General features: G+C 41.2%; 1 protein-coding gene across 8 annotated transcripts in view; it reads right to left on the minus strand.

Annotated features, from left to right (window-relative positions):
- The window catches only part of BEND2 (BEN domain containing 2), a 61,638-nt gene that overhangs the window by 33,737 nt on the left and 9,210 nt on the right, over positions 1-18,691 (minus strand). For 2 of the 8 annotated variants that reach the window (XM_072744648.1, XM_072744647.1), the window contains exons 3-10: positions 16,955-17,103; positions 12,947-13,021; positions 9,688-9,792; positions 8,627-8,969; positions 4,525-4,650; positions 3,251-3,361; positions 1,711-1,860; positions 197-352 (exon numbers count right to left, since the gene is read on the minus strand). In XM_072744648.1, the coding sequence (XP_072600749.1) occupies positions 197-352; positions 1,711-1,860; positions 3,251-3,361; positions 4,525-4,650; positions 8,627-8,969; positions 9,688-9,792; positions 12,947-13,021; positions 16,955-17,103 (1,215 nt within the window). The remainder of the gene's footprint in view (positions 1-196; positions 353-1,710; positions 1,861-3,250; positions 3,362-4,524; positions 4,651-8,626; positions 8,970-9,687; positions 9,793-12,946; positions 13,022-16,954; positions 17,104-18,691) is intronic. The other 6 variants (XM_072744650.1, XM_072744649.1, XM_072744652.1 and 3 more) reach the window with 3 other exon arrangements.

Below are 18,691 nucleotides of genomic sequence, written 5' to 3' on the forward strand. Positions count from 1 at the left end.
TGTTGGCAGAAATGGGTAAAGCATAAATGAGATCCCTCTGTATGATTTCTTACAACTACACGGGTATCTCAAATTACCACAATATCAAAACTTTAATTAAAAAAAAAAAAAGCTATCATTAGCTGACACGAAGGATGTTGACACTTCTAGTTTAAACAGTGCTACTTGAAACAAGTATCATTTATTTCAGACTCACTGGAATTGGGTGGGATGGAGAGAGATGAAGAGACAGGATTTGGGCCACGGCCATTTCCTGATGAAGTTTGGTAATTGATTGTCTGATCAATCAATTGGCTGTTTTCCAGGCTGGTTTCAGCTTCTTCCGGCATTTCAACGAGTACAGTTTTTTCAGCTGCAAAAGACAAGAATGCCCAACTATGAATTCTACATTGAGTGAGATTATCTTTCAGGAAGAGGAGGGAAATAAATATACTCTCCTACAACAGAACAATTTTTAAAAATTGTTTCTAGCAGATTATTAAAAGATAGCTAAAGGAAAATCTTCTAACAGAAAGGATAGTATGAAAGAAGGAATCTTGGGGCATCGGTAAGGAAGAAATATAATAGATCAGAAATATAGATGGGGAGAAACTAGATCACCCATACATTGCTACTGGGAATGTAGAATAGTCCAGCCTCTCCAGAAAACTGTTTTGGCAGTTTTTATAAAACTAAACATGCTATTACCATAAGACCTAGCAATTGCACTCTCGGCATTCATGACAGAGAAATGAAAACTTGTATTTACACAAAAATCAGTACATGAATATTCACAACAGATCAGCTTTACTTCTAGTATCCAGAAACTTGGAAAGAAAAAAAACAGATGTCCTTCAATGTGTGAATGTTAAAAAAAAAAAAAAAACTGTTGTGTATCTATACCATGGGAAACTCTCCATCAACAGGTGAAAAATGAAAACTCATATTTACCCAAAAATGTGTACACAGATATTTATAGCCATTTTACTCCTAATAGCAAAACACTGAAAAAACAATCCAGATCTCCTTCAACAGGTGAACAATCAGACAAAATGTAACATGTCCATAGCACGGAATACTATTTTCAGGAATAATAGTAATAAACTATTGATACATGCAACAAACTGGATGAGACTCCAGGCAATTAAACTGGGTGGGAAAAAAAGCTAACCCCAAAAGGTTTTATCATATGTGACTCCACTTATATAACAATCTGAAGAGACAAAATTATAGAAATAGAGAAAATATCAGGTATAGCCAGGTGTTGAGGATGAGTCTTCGAGGCAGGGAAGGTAGGTGTGGTTGTAAAAAGACATAATAACAAGGGATCCTTGAGTGATGGAAATGATCTCTACCTCAACTGTGGCGGTAGACATGTGAACCCACTCATACAATAAAATTGCATATTGCTAAATACACACAAGCACAGGTACACATATATACATACACAGATGCAAGTAAAACTGGAGGTATTTCAGTAACACCTGTGAATTACATCAATGCCAATGTCTGGGTTGTAACACTGTACTATGGTTCTGCAAGGTGGTATCACTAGGTAAAATATGAAAAGCATAAACAGGATCTCTCTGTATTATTTCTTACAACTGCATTGAACCTTAAATTACATCAAAATTAAAAGTTTCAAAAAGAGCTATAGCTGGCTTGTATTAAGGATGTTGATGGATCTAGATTAAACAGCACTGCAAGTAATATGTATCATTTCAAACTCACCAAAATTGGGTGGGACCGAAGCAGATGAAGAGTCAGGATCTGGGCCACTGATATTTCCCAATAAAGCTGGGTAATAGACTGTCTCAGAACTGTTTTCCTGGCTGGTTTTGGATTTTTCCGGCATTTCTATAAGTATGAATTTTTCAACAGCTGAAAGACAAGAACCCTCAACTGTGAATTCTACATGAGGCAAAACTATCCTTCAGGGGAAAAAGTAAAAGAAACAAAGACATTTTGCAAAAGAAAGTCCAAAAGAATCTGTCCCCAGCAGACTTACCTGTAGAGAAAGATGAAAGGAAAATCTTCAAACAGAAAGGACAGGATGAAAGAAGGAAATGTGGAACATCAGGAAGAAAGAACAATGGGAAGAAGAGAAATGTGGATGGGGAGAAATGTGATCACTCATACATTGCTGGTGAGAATGAAAACTGGTACAGTCTCTCTGGAAAGCTGTTTCACAGTTTCTTATAAAACTAAACACGCTATTACCATAAGATTCAACAACTGCACTCTTGGCATTCATGACAGAAACAAAAACATACCTACGTAAAAACCTGGACGTGGATGTTCATGGCAACTTTACTACTAATACCAAAAACTGGAAGAAAAACAAAACCACCACCAACAACCAATGTCCTTCAGTGGGTGAATGGTTACAAACAACTATTGTGCACTGCAACCACAGAAAAGGGAGAAAGTGCTGATATATGCAACCACCTGGATGAATCTTCAGGGTATTATGCTGACTGAAAAAACTAAATGATCTTCAAAGGTTACATACCTTAAGATTCCCTTTAGAGAACACTCTTGGAGTGACAAAATTATAGAGTAGTGTTTGCCAGGGGCTAGGGAAATGGGCAATGGGAAAGAAAGGGCAGCCTGGAAGAGGTGGGTGTGGCTCTAAAAATGCAGGACGAGGGGTGCCTGGGTGGCTCAGTCAGTTAAGTCTGTGATTATTGATTTCGATTCAGGTCATGAGCTCAGGGTCGCAATCTCAAGGTTGTGGGATGGAGCCCTGTGTCAGGCTCCACACTCAGTGAGGAGTCTCTGCTTGAGATTCTCTCTCTCTCTCCCTCTCCCCCTGCTCGTGCACTCTCTCTCTCTCAAATAATAAATAAATAAAATCTTTAAAGGGGCAAGATGAAGCATCCTCACCGCAATGGAACCATTCTGTATCCTAGCTGTGGTGATGGACATCAAACCTACTCGTGTGATAAAATGAGATAGAAATAAATACAAATGCACACAAATCACTACAAATAGAACTGAGCACATTTTAATAATATCTGTGTATTGTATCAATGTCAATACCCTGGTTGTGATATTTTACTGCAGTTTTGCAAGATGTTAACAGTGGGAGAAATGGGTAAAGTGTAAAATGTACGACTTGATGTTATTTCTTACAAATATACATGCATTGAAAACTGTTTCAAAATAAAAAGTTTAATTTTAAAAATGAGCTACCACTAGCTTCTATTAAGGATATTGATATATCTAGATTAAACAGTGCTACTTGTAACACACACTTTTCGAAACTCACCAAAATTGGGTGGAAGGCTGACAGATGAAGGACATTGGTCACTGCCATTTCTCAGTGAAGTTCCAGAATTTCTTGTCCCAGGGTTGTTTTCCAAGTTGGTTTCTGTTACCACTGGCATTTGTACAGAAAGAACATTTTTCAAGTACTTAAGAACTCTCAACTGTTAATTCTATAGGTAGCAAAACTATCCTTCATTACTGTACAGGAAATAAAGACATTGTCACACGAAGAAAAACCAGAAGAACTTGTCCCTTGCAGACTTGCCCTTAAAGAAAGGCCAAAGGAAAATATTCAACAGAAAAGAGATGATCAAAGAATGGATCTTTGAGCATCAAGAAGAAAAAATAATGGAAAGAGAAGAAATAGGCATAAAGAGAAATTATATCTTTTATATATTACATGTGGAAAGGTGAATGGCCTGAAAAACATTTTAGCAGTTTCTTATAAAACTAAACATGAAATTTTCACATGACCCAGAATTGTCCTCTTGGGCATTCACCTCAAAAAATATACACATAAACTTAAGTGGACACAAAAAACAGTATATAACTGTTCACAGAGTTAAACTTCTGAGAGCCAAAAATTGGAAATATCCCAGATATTCTTCCATGAGTGAAGAAACAGAAACAGTTGTACATCCATAGCATGGGAGAGCTTTCAACAATAAAAAGGAAGAAACTGTTGATACATGCAACTATTGGTATGAATTTCCAGAAAATTATGTTTAGAGAAAAAGCTATGCCCCAAAAGCTATATATATATATATATATATATATATATATATATATATATATATATATAGCATTTTATATATATGGCTTTTTATTCCATTTAAATAACAATATTCGAGTGGAAAAATTATAGAAAGGGAGATCAGTTCACTCTTTGCTAGTGTAAGAGAAAAGGATGGAGGTGGTTGAGGTCCTAAAAGGCAATATGCGGTGATGATGGAAGTGTGCTGGATCACAGCTGTGATGATCAATAAAACTGCATAAAGCTGAATACACATACACATACACACACACACACACACCTACAAATGTGGATTTAATCAATGCCAGTACTCAGTTGTACCAACTTTTAGAAGACATTATCATTGGGGGAAATGGGTAAAACATAAACGAGATCACTACCTAATTTCCAACAACTACACATGAATCTACAATTATTTCAAAATAAAAAGCTTCATTAAAAAACAAGCTGGCACTGACTTGCATTAAGGATGTTGGTGAATCTATAGGCCCAACTTGTAATATGTATCATTTTAAACTCACCAAAATTGGGAAGGATGAAAACGGATGAAGAGACATTATGTTGGCCATTGTCATCTCCCAATGAAGTTGGGTAATGTATTGACTCAGTGCTGTTTCCAAGGCTGGCTTCTGCTTTCCCTGGCATTTCTATAAATAAAAAGTTTTCAGGGGCTGTAATACAAGAACTGACACCCATGAATCCTATACTAGATGAAACTATCCTTCCACAAAGAAGGGGAAATAAAAACACCTCACAAAAAGATTTTGTCTCCAGCAGGCTTACTCTTACCGAAAGGTCAAAGAAAAATCTTCTATCAGAAAGGATATGAGGAAAGAAGGATTCATGAGGCATCAGAAGAAGGAACAATGGAAGGAACAGGTCAACTAATATTCGACAAAGGAGGAAAGACCATCCGCTGGAAAAAAGACAGTCTCTTCAATAAATGGTGCTGGGAAAACTGGACATCCACATGCAGAAGAATGAAACTGGACCACTCTCTTGCACCAGACACAAAGATAAACTCAAAATGGATGAAAGATCTAAATGTGAGACGAGATTCCATCAAAATCCTAGAGGAGAACACAGGTAACACCCTTTTTGAACTCGGCCACAGCAACTTCTTGCAAGATACATCCATGAAGGCAAGAGAAACAAAAGCAAAAATGAACTATTGGGACTTCATCAAGATAAAAAGCTTCTGCACAGCAAAAGAAACAGTCCACAAAACTCAAAGACAACCTACATAATGGGAGAAGCTATTTGCAAATGACCTATCAGATAACGGGCTAGTATCCAAGATCTATAGAGAACTTATCAAACTCAACACCCAAGAAACAAACAATCCAATCATGAAACGCCCAAAAGACATGAACAGAAATCTCACAGAGGAAGACATAGACATGGCCAACAAGCACATGAGAAAATGCTCCACATCACTGGCCATCAGGGAAATACAAATCAAAACCACCATGAGATACCACCTCACACCAGTGAGAATGGGGAAAATGAACAAGGCAGGAAACGACAAATGTTGGAGAGGATGTGGAGAAAAGAGAACCCTCCTGCACTATTGGTGGGAATGTGAACTGGTGCAGCCACTCTGGAAAACTGTGTGGAGGTTCCTCCAAGAGTTAAAAATAGATCTGCCCTACGACCCAGCAATTGCACTGCTGGGGATTTACCCCAAAGATACAGATGCAGTGAAACGCCGGGACACCTGCACCCGATGCTTCTAGCAGCAAAGTCCACAATAGCCAAACTGTGGAAGGAGCCTCAGTATCCATCGAAAGATGAATGGAGGGCAGCCCAGGTGGCTCAGCGGTTTAGCCTCGCCTTCGGCCCAGGGCGTGATACTGGAGACCCAGGATCAAGTCCCACATCAGGCTCCCTGTGTGGAGCTTGCTTCTCCCTCTGCCTTGTGTCTCTGCCTCTCTCTCCCCCCCCCGCCCCGTGTCTCTCATGAATAAATAAAATCTTTAAAAAAAAAGATGAATGGATAAAGAAGCTGTGGTCTATGTATACAATGGAATATCACTCAGCCATTAGAAACGACAAATACCCACCATTTGCTTCGATGTGGATGGAACTGGAGGGTATTATGCTGAGTGAAATAAGTCAATCGGAAAAAGACAAACATTATACGGTCTCATTCATTTGGGGAATATAAAAATTAGTGAAGGGGAATAAAGGGAAAGGAGAGAAAATGAGTGAAAATATCAGTGAGGGTGAGAAAACATGAGAGACTCCTCTAACTGGGAAATGAACAAGGGGTAGTGGAAGGGGAGGTGGGCGGGGGGGGGGTTGGGGTGACTGGGTGATGGGCACTGCGGGGGGCACTTGGCTGCATGAGCACTGGGTGTTATGCTATATGTTGGCAAACTGAACTCCAATAAAAAAAATTTAAGAAAAAAAAACAATGGAAGGAACGGAAATGTGGATTCAGAGAAACTGGATCACTCCTACGTAGCTGGCCTCAACATAAAATGGCACGTCTAGTTTCTCCTAAAACTAAACATTCAATTAACATCTAACTAGAAATTGCACTCCCCGGCATTCATGTCTGAGAAATGAAACTTCTATTTACACAAAAACCTGTACATGAATATTACAGGAGCCTTACTTCTCTAATAGTCAAACACCGGAGGGGGCAGGGGGAGAAAAACGAAAATCTGCTTTGACAGATGAACTTTTTTTTTTTTTTTTTGATAGATGAACTGTTAAAGTACAGCATACCTTACAGTGAAACAGCACTGACCAATAAAAAGGAAGGAACTAGTGAAACATGCAACAACTTGGTTTTATCTCCAGGGACTTACCTGGAGTGGAAAAAAGGCAATATCAAAAGGTTACGTACAGTATGCATCCAACTATATAACAATTTTGAAGTGACAACATTTTAGAGAGCTAGGATAGATTGGTGGTTGCCAAGGGTTAGGGAAAGGGGAACGGGGAGAACAAGGCCACCAGAGGGTGATGGGTACAGTGTAAAGGGGCAACACAAGTCACCATCCTGGTGACAGAGATGTTCTGTACCTTGACTATAGTGGGGGACATGCAAACCTCACGTGATAAAACTGCATGGAACTAAATGCACAGACACATAGTGAAACAAGTCAAACTGGGGACAGCTGAATAATATCTGTGGCTTATATTAACATCGATATCCTGCTTGTGGGGCACCCCGGGTGGCTCAGCAGTTTAACGCCACCTTCAGCCCTGATCCTGGAGACCCGGGATCGAGTCCCACATTGGGCTCCCTGCATGGAGCCTGCTTCTCCCTCTGCCTGTGTCTCTCTCTCGCTCTTGCTTTCTCTGTGTGTGTGTGTGTGTGTGTGTGTGTGTGTCTCATGAATAAATAAATAAAATATTTTTAAAAATATCCTGCTTGCGATATTTTACTGGAGTTTTACAAGATGTTACCTTTGAGGAAAATTGGGTAAGAGGTATCAATTATTTCTTAAAACTACATAGGAAACCACAATGAGATACCACCTCACACCAGTGAGAATGGGGAAAATTAACAAAGCAGGAAACCACAAATGTTGGAGAGGATGTGGAGAAAAGAGAACCCTCCTGCACTGTTGGTGGGAATGGGAACTGGTGCAGCCACTCTGGAAAACTGTGTGGAGGTTCCTCCAAGAGTTAAAAATAGACCTGCCCTCCGACCCAGCAATTGCACTGCTGGGGATTTACCCCAAAGATAAAGATGCAGTGAAACGCCGGGACACCTGCATGTTTCTAGCAGCAAAGTCCACAATAGCCAAACTGTGGAAGGAGCCTTGGTGTCCATCAAAACATGAATGGATAAAGAAGATGTGGTCTATGTATACAATGGAATATTCCTCAGCCATTAGAAATTACAAATACCCACCATTTGCTTCGACGTGAATGGAACTGGAGGGTATTATGCTGAGTGAAATAAGTCAATCAGAGAAGGACAAACATTATATGGTCTCATTCATTTGGGGAATATAAATAATAGTGAAAGGAAATAGAGGGGAAGGGAGAAGAAATGGGTAGGAAATATCAGAAAGGGAGACAGAACATGGAAGACTCCTAACTCTGGGGAACGAACTAGGGGTGGTGGAAGGGGCGGTGGGTGGGGGGTGGGGTGACTGGGTGACGGGCACTGAGGGGGGCACTTGACGGGATGAGCACTGGGTGTTATTCTGTATGTTGGCAAATTGAACACCAATAAAAAATAAATTTATTATTAAAAAAACTACATAGGAATCTACAATTATTTCATAAAACTTTTAATTTAAAAAAAAAAACCTCTATGGGCACCTGGGTGACTCAGTGGGTTAAGTGTCTGCCTTCAGCTCAGGTCATGATCCTGGAATCCCTGGATCAAGCCCCCTGCTCAGTAGGGAATCTGGCTATTATCCCTCTGCCCCTCACCGCTCATTCTCTCTCTCTCTCTCTCTCTCAAATAGAATCTTCCCCAAGAATAGCTGTAGCCAACCATACATCAACTTAAAAACCAGCTATTGCTAGTTTGCATTAAGAATGCTTTTTAATCCAGATGAAAGGATGCTATTATAGTATGTGTCCCTTCAAACTCACCAAGATTGGAAGGGAGGCAGAAAGTCAACGAGCCCGGGTCTGGGCCTGAGCACCTACCTTCCCATAGGGTGGAGCCACGGGCCGAGTGTGCCACACGGAGCACTCCTTGTGGCTGGACAGCTGTAGGTGCTGCCGGAGGAGGCTGGCCGGCCAAGCAATTGTGGGCACCTTCCACTCCTCCATTGACAAAGCAGGACATGGCAAGAGGAGCAACTGAGCTCTCTGGTGAGAGACTGTGCTGTAATGAATATGTGGAGACAATTTTGGGAAGTGGTGGACTTTCCCTGAGCACCTGCTCCTGCAGTTCAGAGAGCACTGCTGGCTGAAGAGCTGTTCCTACAGGGTCGGCCCTGGCCTGGTCTCCCCACCTCTGCACTGCTACAGATGGGCCTCCGGCTCCCTGTCCAGGGTAAGAGAACACAATGGGTTACGCTCTCCTCTTTGCTTCCAGGACTTACTTTCTATCTGAGGTTTACAACTAAAACTCTTTTGTGTAAATCCAAGTGACCTCTAAACTAACACAAACATGTCATAAATTTGCGCCCATAAGAATTAAAAAGTCGTTAGGGGATCCCTAGGTGGCTCGGCGGTTTAGTGCCTGCCTTCGGTCCAAGTTGTGATCCTGAAGACCTGGGATTGAGTCCCACGTCGGGCTCCCTGCGTGGAGCCTGCTTCTCCCTCTGCCTGTGTCTCTGCGCCTCTCTCTCTGTGTCTCTCATGAATAAATAAATATAATCTTTTATTTTTTAATATAATCTTTAAAAAAAGAATTAAAAAGTCGATAAAAGCACAAATACCTAGTTGATTTGCAACGTCATTTTCCACGGTTAAGGCTAAATGCTGAACTTTTATTGTATGATTTTTATTCCTCTTCGACCCGACATTTTGATTGCATTTTATACATCACGGTTACAAACGTAAAAATATTCAGCATCATGATTTCTCAGACCTAAACTTCAGTATTCCTCCAAGAGAGGTTTAAGGTCCTATGTGCTGCTAACGTAAGTGTACACCAGCCTTGCTAATCTCAGAGGCATTAGTTCTCTCTCACTTCTAAGTGATTGGTACCTTTAGGAACGAGAGGTTTATCGAAGTAGAAGTGGTTTGATAATACTTACAGGACTTGGCAACAGTGGTTTCTCCCAAGGAGGTTGCATTTCTGAAACAATTCCACAAAGGTTGTCTACCTGCTTATTTGTGCTTTGAATAAGTTCTTGCAAAGCCTATTATAATAAAAACAACTATTTTAGCAATTCCTATTTCAAAAGAAAAGTAACGTATAAGAAAATATCATTAGGCCAAATTTTAATTGCTAGAAACAAAGAAAGCTCTCAGGCCCTCAGAAATGTCTCGTTTGCCACTTGATCCCAGGTTTTGGTGACACCGAGCCGAGCCAGCTGAGATAAAGAGCCCCAGCCTCCTACTCAACTACTCCATGCCATACAGGCATTTAATGAAGCTCTAAACCAGAAAGTAAGCGTTCCATCATTCTTAAAGCCACCACATTTATGATGGAGACCTTTTAGATCAATGAAAGTGCTATTTTAGGAAAGAAATCTTCAAATCTGCTAAAGGGCCAAAGAACCTCTTTCCATCTAATCACGGTGTGAATTCACAGGCAATGAGCATTCCACTCTGCAAAGAACAGTGAGCCAAATATAACAGATGTGACTTTTGACTTCAAAGTATTTTGAAATCAGGCAATCAACAACCTTACAAAACCTTCCAGGACATGTCCCCTCGCGGCCAACCAGGTATGTGACTAATAAAACCCGAGAATTCTTCAAATACTCAGAAATTTCAAAATACTCAGAAAAAAATACACTTACACAGGAGGCCAGAACCATTTCCTCATTCATTCATTCAAATAAATAAACATGTACCGAGGGCCTACTTCCTATCAGAATGGCTTTGCTAGGTGCCGGGACTATGGACAGAAAAGGAAAAAAAGGAAACAAGACAACCAACAGTTCCTGCCCTAAGGAGCTCCCCGTGTTAGCTGGGGAGAGATTTCAATAAAGTGATGGGCAGCCCGGAGCCATGGTTTTCAGAGTGTGGTCTCAGACCAGTAGCACGAGTCACCCACTGGCCTGTCGGAAACACATGAGCTCCTGCCCTCCACTTACTGAATTGGGGAACTCCGAGTGGGGGCAGCTGTCTGCCCTCCAGGTGGTTCTGATGCATGATCAAGCGAGACCCTCCAGCCAACAGCACTGAGGTGAACAGTGCAGGCTCTCGGGGAACACAGGGGTGCAAAGACCAGAGTTCTGCTGCTTCTCAGCTGTGTGACCTTGGGCACGTTCCTTAACTTCTCTGTGCTTCAATTTCCTCATGTAGAGAATTGAGATGAGAAATCTCTCCCCCAGTTCCCTTGAGGACAACGTGAGGCGCAGTGGTATGGTTATTAATATTAACGTCATGACAAGAGTACTACACAACCCCTGGTCCAGTAATGCTCAATCATCCAGTAATATTCCTATTATTCTTATGCCTCTGATGGCTCTGACACAGGTAGGAATGGGAGGCTAAGTGTGCGTAGAAGAGCAAGACCTAAGCCAGGCTGGCAGTGGTGGCAGGCTTTTCAATGGAGACGTCTACACTGAGGATTAAAAGACAAGATGGTGTTCACTAGGTAAAGACGCAGGGAAGGGCAGAGAAGGCAGAAGGACAGTAGATTCAAAATTACCCAAACAGAGAGAACACCGGAAGTCAGATGTTTAGCCAGTGCACATAAATGATGTTCAAAGAGCTGGATTTTTAAGGGAAGGAGAGAGAATGCACGACAGGAAGAGAGATGGGAGGCCCAAAGAGGAGGCGGCCTTAAGCTGTGGAGGGTAGGCAGAGCAATGGAGCCAGAGGCGGAAGGTGCAGGAGCGGGCCACTCACAAACGGAGGTGTCCCAGCCCATGGAAGAGGCTCAGAGGCAGAGCAGTGCCAGCTAACTTAGCCTTAGAGAGGGAGAGGCCCGAAGGCCAGATCCCAGCCCAGTGGCTGGCTGTAGGGCCAGGAATCAGGACATGGAGGGATTTGAGCCTCACTCCCCCCCTCTCCTGAAATAAGCAGCGACGGCTGGGCTGTCTGGAGCTTGAGGGGGACAGAGAGGGAGCTGCCTTGAGCCCTGTGGACAGGCCACAGGGCAGTGGACGGGTCCCAGCAGGGCCCCCTCTGTTTCCCAGCCTGTATAGGGCTGGGGTCTCCCTAAAGAGAACTCTGGGCAAGGACAGAAAAAGAAAAGCTGGAAGTGTGCAGCAACAGGTCTAGCCCGCTGAGGACAGGGGCTGAAGAAAGGAGAGAGCTCACACACTGGAAGAAACGGGGAGGCTCCCTGCTGATCCGTTTCAGAGCTGTGACTTAGGGCCCCCAGCATCTCTCCTCCCCCACGCTCTAGCCCACCACATCTCACACAGTCGCTCAGAGAGAAGGCCCTGGCGGAGCCGTCCCAGCCAGGGGCGTCGTGGATGCTCACGGGAGGCAGGCCAGAGAGGGCCCTGCCTGAAATCAGAACCGTCCCCCCAACTCTGGACATCCTTCCCCAAAGACTTGACGTGTTCCCTCGAAGCCATCCACTTCTGTTCTCAATAAGAGTGATAAAGACTCAGGAAAAGATTCTTAGTTAGGCACCGTAGCTTATTTTAATCAACAAACTTTGGATCTTAACACCTACTTTTTAAAAAATAAACTTTCACTACCTCTAGAGGATGCAGCTAGCAATGTCCTTGATAATTATACTTATCAATCTCTTTTTTTAAAGATTTTATTTATTTATTTATTCATTCATAGAGACACAGGCAGAGGGAGAAGCAGGCTCCATGCAGGGAGCCCGACATGGGACTCGATCCAGGGTCTCCAGGATCACGCCCTGGGCTGCAGGCGGTGCTAAACCGCTGCACCACCAGGGCTGCCCATACTTATCAATCTCTACCAACATGCTAACTTGTACAAAATCTCCTCATAACGATGTAAGGTATACTCTTTAAAAAAAAAAAATGATGAGCTGCCATTTTCTTTCAGCTGAGATAACTTAATATGCATTTAGGCACATACTGAATTTTATTGAAATCAGCCAATTTCCTTAAGAGAGTAAATTGGAGAAATTAAATATTGAACAACCTAGATGAAAGAGAGTTAACTACATTTGACCAGTAATGGGCTACTGGGTTTTAAGCTACAAAAACCATATTTTTATTTCAAATTTTTCACCTAGGGATACTGTTCTAACTAGAAAATTTTGAAATGTATCACAATGGAGTGATAATCATACAGAATTTAACATGATAAAATTTCTATTAATAGCACAATGACAATGAATGAGGTAAAGAAAAAAACTTTTACTCAAAATTCTGGAAAACAATATTTAAAAAGACAGAAATTTGATACCTCATAGTGGTGTTGGAGTTTCATAGGTTGGTTTTGAGGATTCGCGTCAGAGAAACCTCCAGATGCACGGCTCTCCTATTAATATTATAAAAATAATAAGCAGTCAATGCTTAATATCACTAGGACCCAAACTAAGCATTAGAAAAAGCCATACTTTATATATTTATTTGTTTTAATTATTTTCTTTTTCATCTACATTCCAAAAGCATTCCAAAAGTCTTATAATATAAAGCAGAGATAAAAGTAAAACCAAAACCCATATTCACAAGAGAATGAAACGATTAAGAGGTGACTAAATACGGGGAGAGGAAAGAAGTTATCATATAAGAACCTAGGTTCAAGAAAAGTTATTAAATATGAGTATGAACACATAGTTTATAATATATATAAAGACAGATATAGAAAAAAAGATTTATATTTATGCATGGAATAGTATCCACATATTTCCTAGCTCTGTCCACTGGGAGAGCCTAAGATCAATGACACAAGACTAGCAATGAACATATCCAGTGTCCAGGCACCATATCTAAAGGCACCAGGGCTCCTTGGAGAGAAGTAATTGCAGGGCTAGGTCAGGAAAAGTATGAATGAGCCTAGAACATCTTGTGATGTCAGAAAATTTGGAAGAGCTAAAAAAAAAAAGTGGGGGCATATGAAAAGGCCACAGGACCCAACTGGAAGGAGCTCCCAATAACCAAAGCTGAAAAATTTGATCAATAATATTGGATTATAAAAAACTCATACAATACAATGAATGCCCAGGAGCCCACATAGATATAAAATATGTAACTGAATAAATGGGGTAGAAAGGACAGCCCTTCCTTACAAATTCCTTTTAATATATACATAGCAATGAGGGAAATAGAGTCGCCATTTGGCAAACACCACAGTAGTGAATGTTGCAGGTAAAATCCATGCGCTATCTCAACTCAGTAGGAAGAAAACTGAGGAGAAATGGGAGATCAGCAGAGTCCCAAAATACCTCCCACCTAAGATATTTATTAGGCACAAAGGGAAAAATAGTAACTTCACAGTGGAAAAATCCAGAAGATACCATGTTAACCAAGAGATCAATTTTATTTTTTCTAAAAGATTTTATTTATTTATAGAGACACAGATTGAGAGAGAGAGAGAGAGAGAGAGGCAGAGACACAGGCAGAGGGAGAAGCAGGCCCCACGCAAGGAACCCGACGTGGGACTCAATCCCGGGTCTCCAGGATCACACCCTGGGCTGAAGGTGGTGCTAAACCGCTGAGCCACCCGGGCTGCCCAAGAGATTGATTTTAACATCACCAGTAAAAAGATATATGGACACTAGGTGCCCCGATAACGACTTAGTAAGGAGACAACATTTGTGTGGTGTTCTTGCCAAAAATGCATAATCTCAATCTATTCAAGAGAAAATATCAGACATACCAAAACTGAGAGACATTTTACAAAATAACTGATTGGTACACTCATCAAAAATGTCAAGGTCATAAAAGACAAGGAAAGAATGAGGAACTGTCACAGATTGGAAGAAACTGAGGAGACACAACTAAATTCACTGTGGGATCCTGGATTGGATCCTGGAACAGGAAAAGCACAAGGGGAGAAGAATGTTGAAATTCAAACAGGGGCTGCAATTTAGCTAATAGTACTGTGACAATGTTAACATCCTGGTTGTGAAAACAGTACTATGCTTACATAATTACCATAATTTTAAGTTATACAGTACAAGGAAGCTGTATGAAGTGTATACAAGAGAACTCTCTGCAATATATTCACACCTATTCTGTAAATCTAAAATTATTCCAGAAATGACAAAAGCTATTCAAACAGGGCACAAAACTGCCTACTTTCCTAGATAAGGAAAAGAAGGAAATAAAATGGTTAAGGCTTCACTGCCTTCTTCATTGCTACAGAAGCATAATAATTCATGAGAGAGAAATATTTCCTTCAGTTCTCAAGTTCAGAGTAACTCCACAGTACGTGAAGGCTGAAAAAGAATTTAAATCATTTTCTTTATGATAATGTGAACAGATTTGGCAATTAGCAGTTAATATTATGTAAATATCCAGAATGCGTATCTGATATGCATCCATTAATGACACTTCCAACCTCTTCCCAATCGGGTATACATGTTCTTGTCCAGGAAGCATTTATTAATATACCAAAAGGAAGTATGAAAGAAAGAATGGAGAGAAACAGTCAGGACTTCAATTCTGCTTTCAACAAGCACCAAAGGCCGACCTTTGCCCACTGTAAATACTACAACAACACAAAAAAGATACACAGCTGACCCTTGAACAACACGGGTGTAAATTATGAGAGTCCACTTATATGTGGATTTTTTCTGAGAAATACAGTACAATACTATACACGTATTTTCTCTTCATTATGTTTTTCTCACTAGCATTCTTTTTCCTAGCTTACTTTATTGTAAGAATACAGTATATGATACATATAACACAAAATTGACTATCGGTAAGGCTTCTGGCTAACAGGAGGCTATCTGATTAAGTTTTAGGGGAGTCAAAAGTTATACGTGGGTTTTTGACTGCGTGGGGGTCAGCACCCCTAACACCCACATTGTTCAAGAGTCAACTATACTTGCTGAACTGTTTTCTCATTCACCCAATTACACTTAGGACACCAACTTAACCCCTGATGCACTTCAGGGTTGGAAGAGAGTCTTCTAGTAATCTGGCATCGAATTGCTTTAATAGCAAATATTTCTAACCAGGAACAAAGAATCAAATGTTTTATGGCTTTTGATTTTCAAATAATCCAACAGTGACACTCTGTGGACAAAATAAGAAACACTAAAACACCTATTTTTCTCAATAAATTAGTCTCTAAGACACCTTAAATTGCTTTTTGGAATAAAACAGGGTACAAATAAGTAGACAGAAAAAAAAACCTATTATATTTAGTTAGAAATCACTCTATTCTAAGGATGAATTATGGGCTATAGTAAGAATTTTAACCTAAACATACCAAACATTTATCAGTTTCTTTGTTTTAAAATTTTATGAATCAGCCCTGCATTACCAACTTATTAGACAGCAACAATTGTATGAAATTATAATACAGACCACTAATTATAAAAACAATTGTGTAGTGCTTTATACTTTTCAAAGTGCTTTCACATAATTATGTCAGAAAACATGACTCTTGGTAGGCAGTTAACATTATTCCCAAAGATGAACATATGGGGCTGATAGAAGTTAAGAGAATTGCCTGTACTACTTAGGTACTTACTAGTGTCCACATCCTTATATAGGTAAACAAATGCATTTTTTGTTAAGCTAGATTATATGTAGTCTAATAATCTATTTCATTCTATTTCAGAGATCGAGAAGCACAGCTGAATATATGACAGAAAAGAAAAACAGTACCATTTTGTCGGGAAACTAGCAATTTCTTCTAAACCTCATCTATCACCTTCATCTTCATCTATCGTGATCCAGTATTTAAACTCCTGAGTCTTTACTCAAATTAAATGGAAACATACATTCACAAAACACCTCCATAATAAAAATGTTCAGAGCCACTTTACTCATAATACCCCAAACTGGAAACAACCCATCAAAAGGAGAATGGATAAACAAATTATGGACATTCATACAACAGAATATTACTCAGCAATGAATGGGAATAAAATGTTGCTACAACCAGATCAATCTCCAAAAAAGAGATGTGACACAAGAGTACATACCGTATGATTCTAATTATATAAAGTTCTAGAACAGGCAAAACTAATCTATGATGGGAAAAATATCAGAATGCTGTTTCTCCATTAATGGCATGGGGCGAGTGGGGGTGGGTAGGGACGACTTACTGGGAAGAGGCATAAGGGAACTATCTAGGATGATGCAAATGTTTTTTATCTTGATGTGGGGGGAGGTATACATATTTGTCAAAACCACTGAACTGTTCACTCTATGAAATTAAACTCAATTTTTAAAAAAAGAAATAAAGTAGAATGAAAAAAACAAAGAAAGATTTTCACTTTAATATACAAACCATATTATCCCCCCTTAAAGATGATCGTCCTCTTTTGTGCAAAGGGAGAAGCCCTACATCCACAGAGTTCGAGCTGTGTCTTTTCATGTTTCCTAGATGGTTCACTTGTGAAACAGCTACGTCACCTAGGGCTGGTAAACCACGTTCTCCTGAAAAGCAATATATAAAAAAGTTACTTCAGAGACTTACTAGCATAATCAACTTTACAGAGATAGGTTTTCAGAAAGCCAACTCAAACTGAATTGGAGTCCTAGCTGAATTTTAGAAAGTGACAAAACAAGAATTCTCCCATTAGTGATTTATTTTTTTAAAAGATTATATTTATTTATTCATGAGAGACACACACACACAGAGAGAGAGAGAGGCAGAGACACAGGCAGAGGGAGAAGCAGGCTCCATGCTGGGAGCCCGATGTGGGACTCGATCCCAGGTCTCCAGGATCAGGCCCTGGGCTGAAGGTGGCGCCAAACCACTGAGCCCCCCGGGCTGTCTCATTAGTGATTTAGAATAAACCCTTAAAAACTGAAGGGATGGGATGCCTGGGTGGCTCAGCGGTTGGGCATCTGCCTTGGCTCAGGGCGTGATCCCCGAATGCCTGGATCAAGTCCCGTATCCCGCATCCCGCGTCGGGCTCCCTGCGTGGAGCCTGCTTCTCCCTCTGCCTGCGTCTCTGCCTCTCTCTCTGTGTCTCGTGAATAAATAAATAAAATCTTAAAAAAAAAAACAAAACAAACCTGAAGGGCTATGTTGCCACACCTAGGAATAAGAATCAAGATCAAACGCAAATTCCGAGTTGTGAAGTGAAAGGCTACAGAGTAAGTGCTGGAAACAAACGAACAAGAGAACACAATTCCTAATTGCTTTTTAAAAGCAGCCCCAAAAGCCCTTTTACTTGGGGAGGCAGCAGGCCTCCCAGTGTGTGTCAGGAGTCCTATTCTGGCCTGGGCCCCCACCAGTGTGGACCTGGTAAAAACTGGTCGAGATTATCTCTAAAGTCACTTGAACTCTAAGATTACAATTATTTCCATAATTACATTTTATATTAAGCCTAAATAAGGGCAGTCCCGGTGGCTCAGCAGTTTAGCGCCTGCCTTCAGTGCAGGGTGTGAACCTGGAGTCCCGGAATCAAGTCCCGCGTCGGGCTCCCTGCATGGAGCCTGCTTCTCCCTCTGCCTGTGTCTCTGTCTCTCTCTCTCTCTCTCTCTCTGTGTCTCTCATGAATAAATAAATAAATAAATCTTTAAAAAAAAGAAATATGTATTTGCTCTTCATCTGCTTCTGGCGGAGCCCCTAAAGCCCTTGGAATTTCTTAAGTGAGGAAGACTGATAAAGGTGTCTTTTGTTATATTAATGAAGTGACCTTCGGAAAGCCTCCAGGTCACCTAAGGATGGGGGCTGGTCACCAGGGAAGCCGGCCGTGGTGAGAGGGTGGGACCTTTCAGTCCCTCCCACCGACCTTGGGGGAGGGGAGAGGCGCTGGAGGTCGAGGAGCCGCCAATGGCCAGCGGCTAATCAATCAGGCCTAGGCCGGGAGGCCCGGCTAAACCCCAGAGCGCGGGCCGGGTGGCGGCACGTGGCCACGTGGGGAGAGGGTTGCTCCGGGAGGCTCCGGGAAGCCCCCCCTCTCCCCACGCCTCGGCCCACGCACCGCTTCCATCCGGCTGTTCCACGGCTATATCCTTCTCTGAGAAAGCGGCCAATCTAGTAAGTCAGACGTTTCTCTGGGTTCTGTGAGCT

Source organism: Vulpes vulpes, chromosome X (genome assembly GCF_048418805.1).
Source record: "Vulpes vulpes isolate BD-2025 chromosome X, VulVul3, whole genome shotgun sequence".
In the NCBI taxonomy this organism is placed as follows: Eukaryota; Metazoa; Chordata; class Mammalia; order Carnivora; family Canidae; genus Vulpes; species Vulpes vulpes.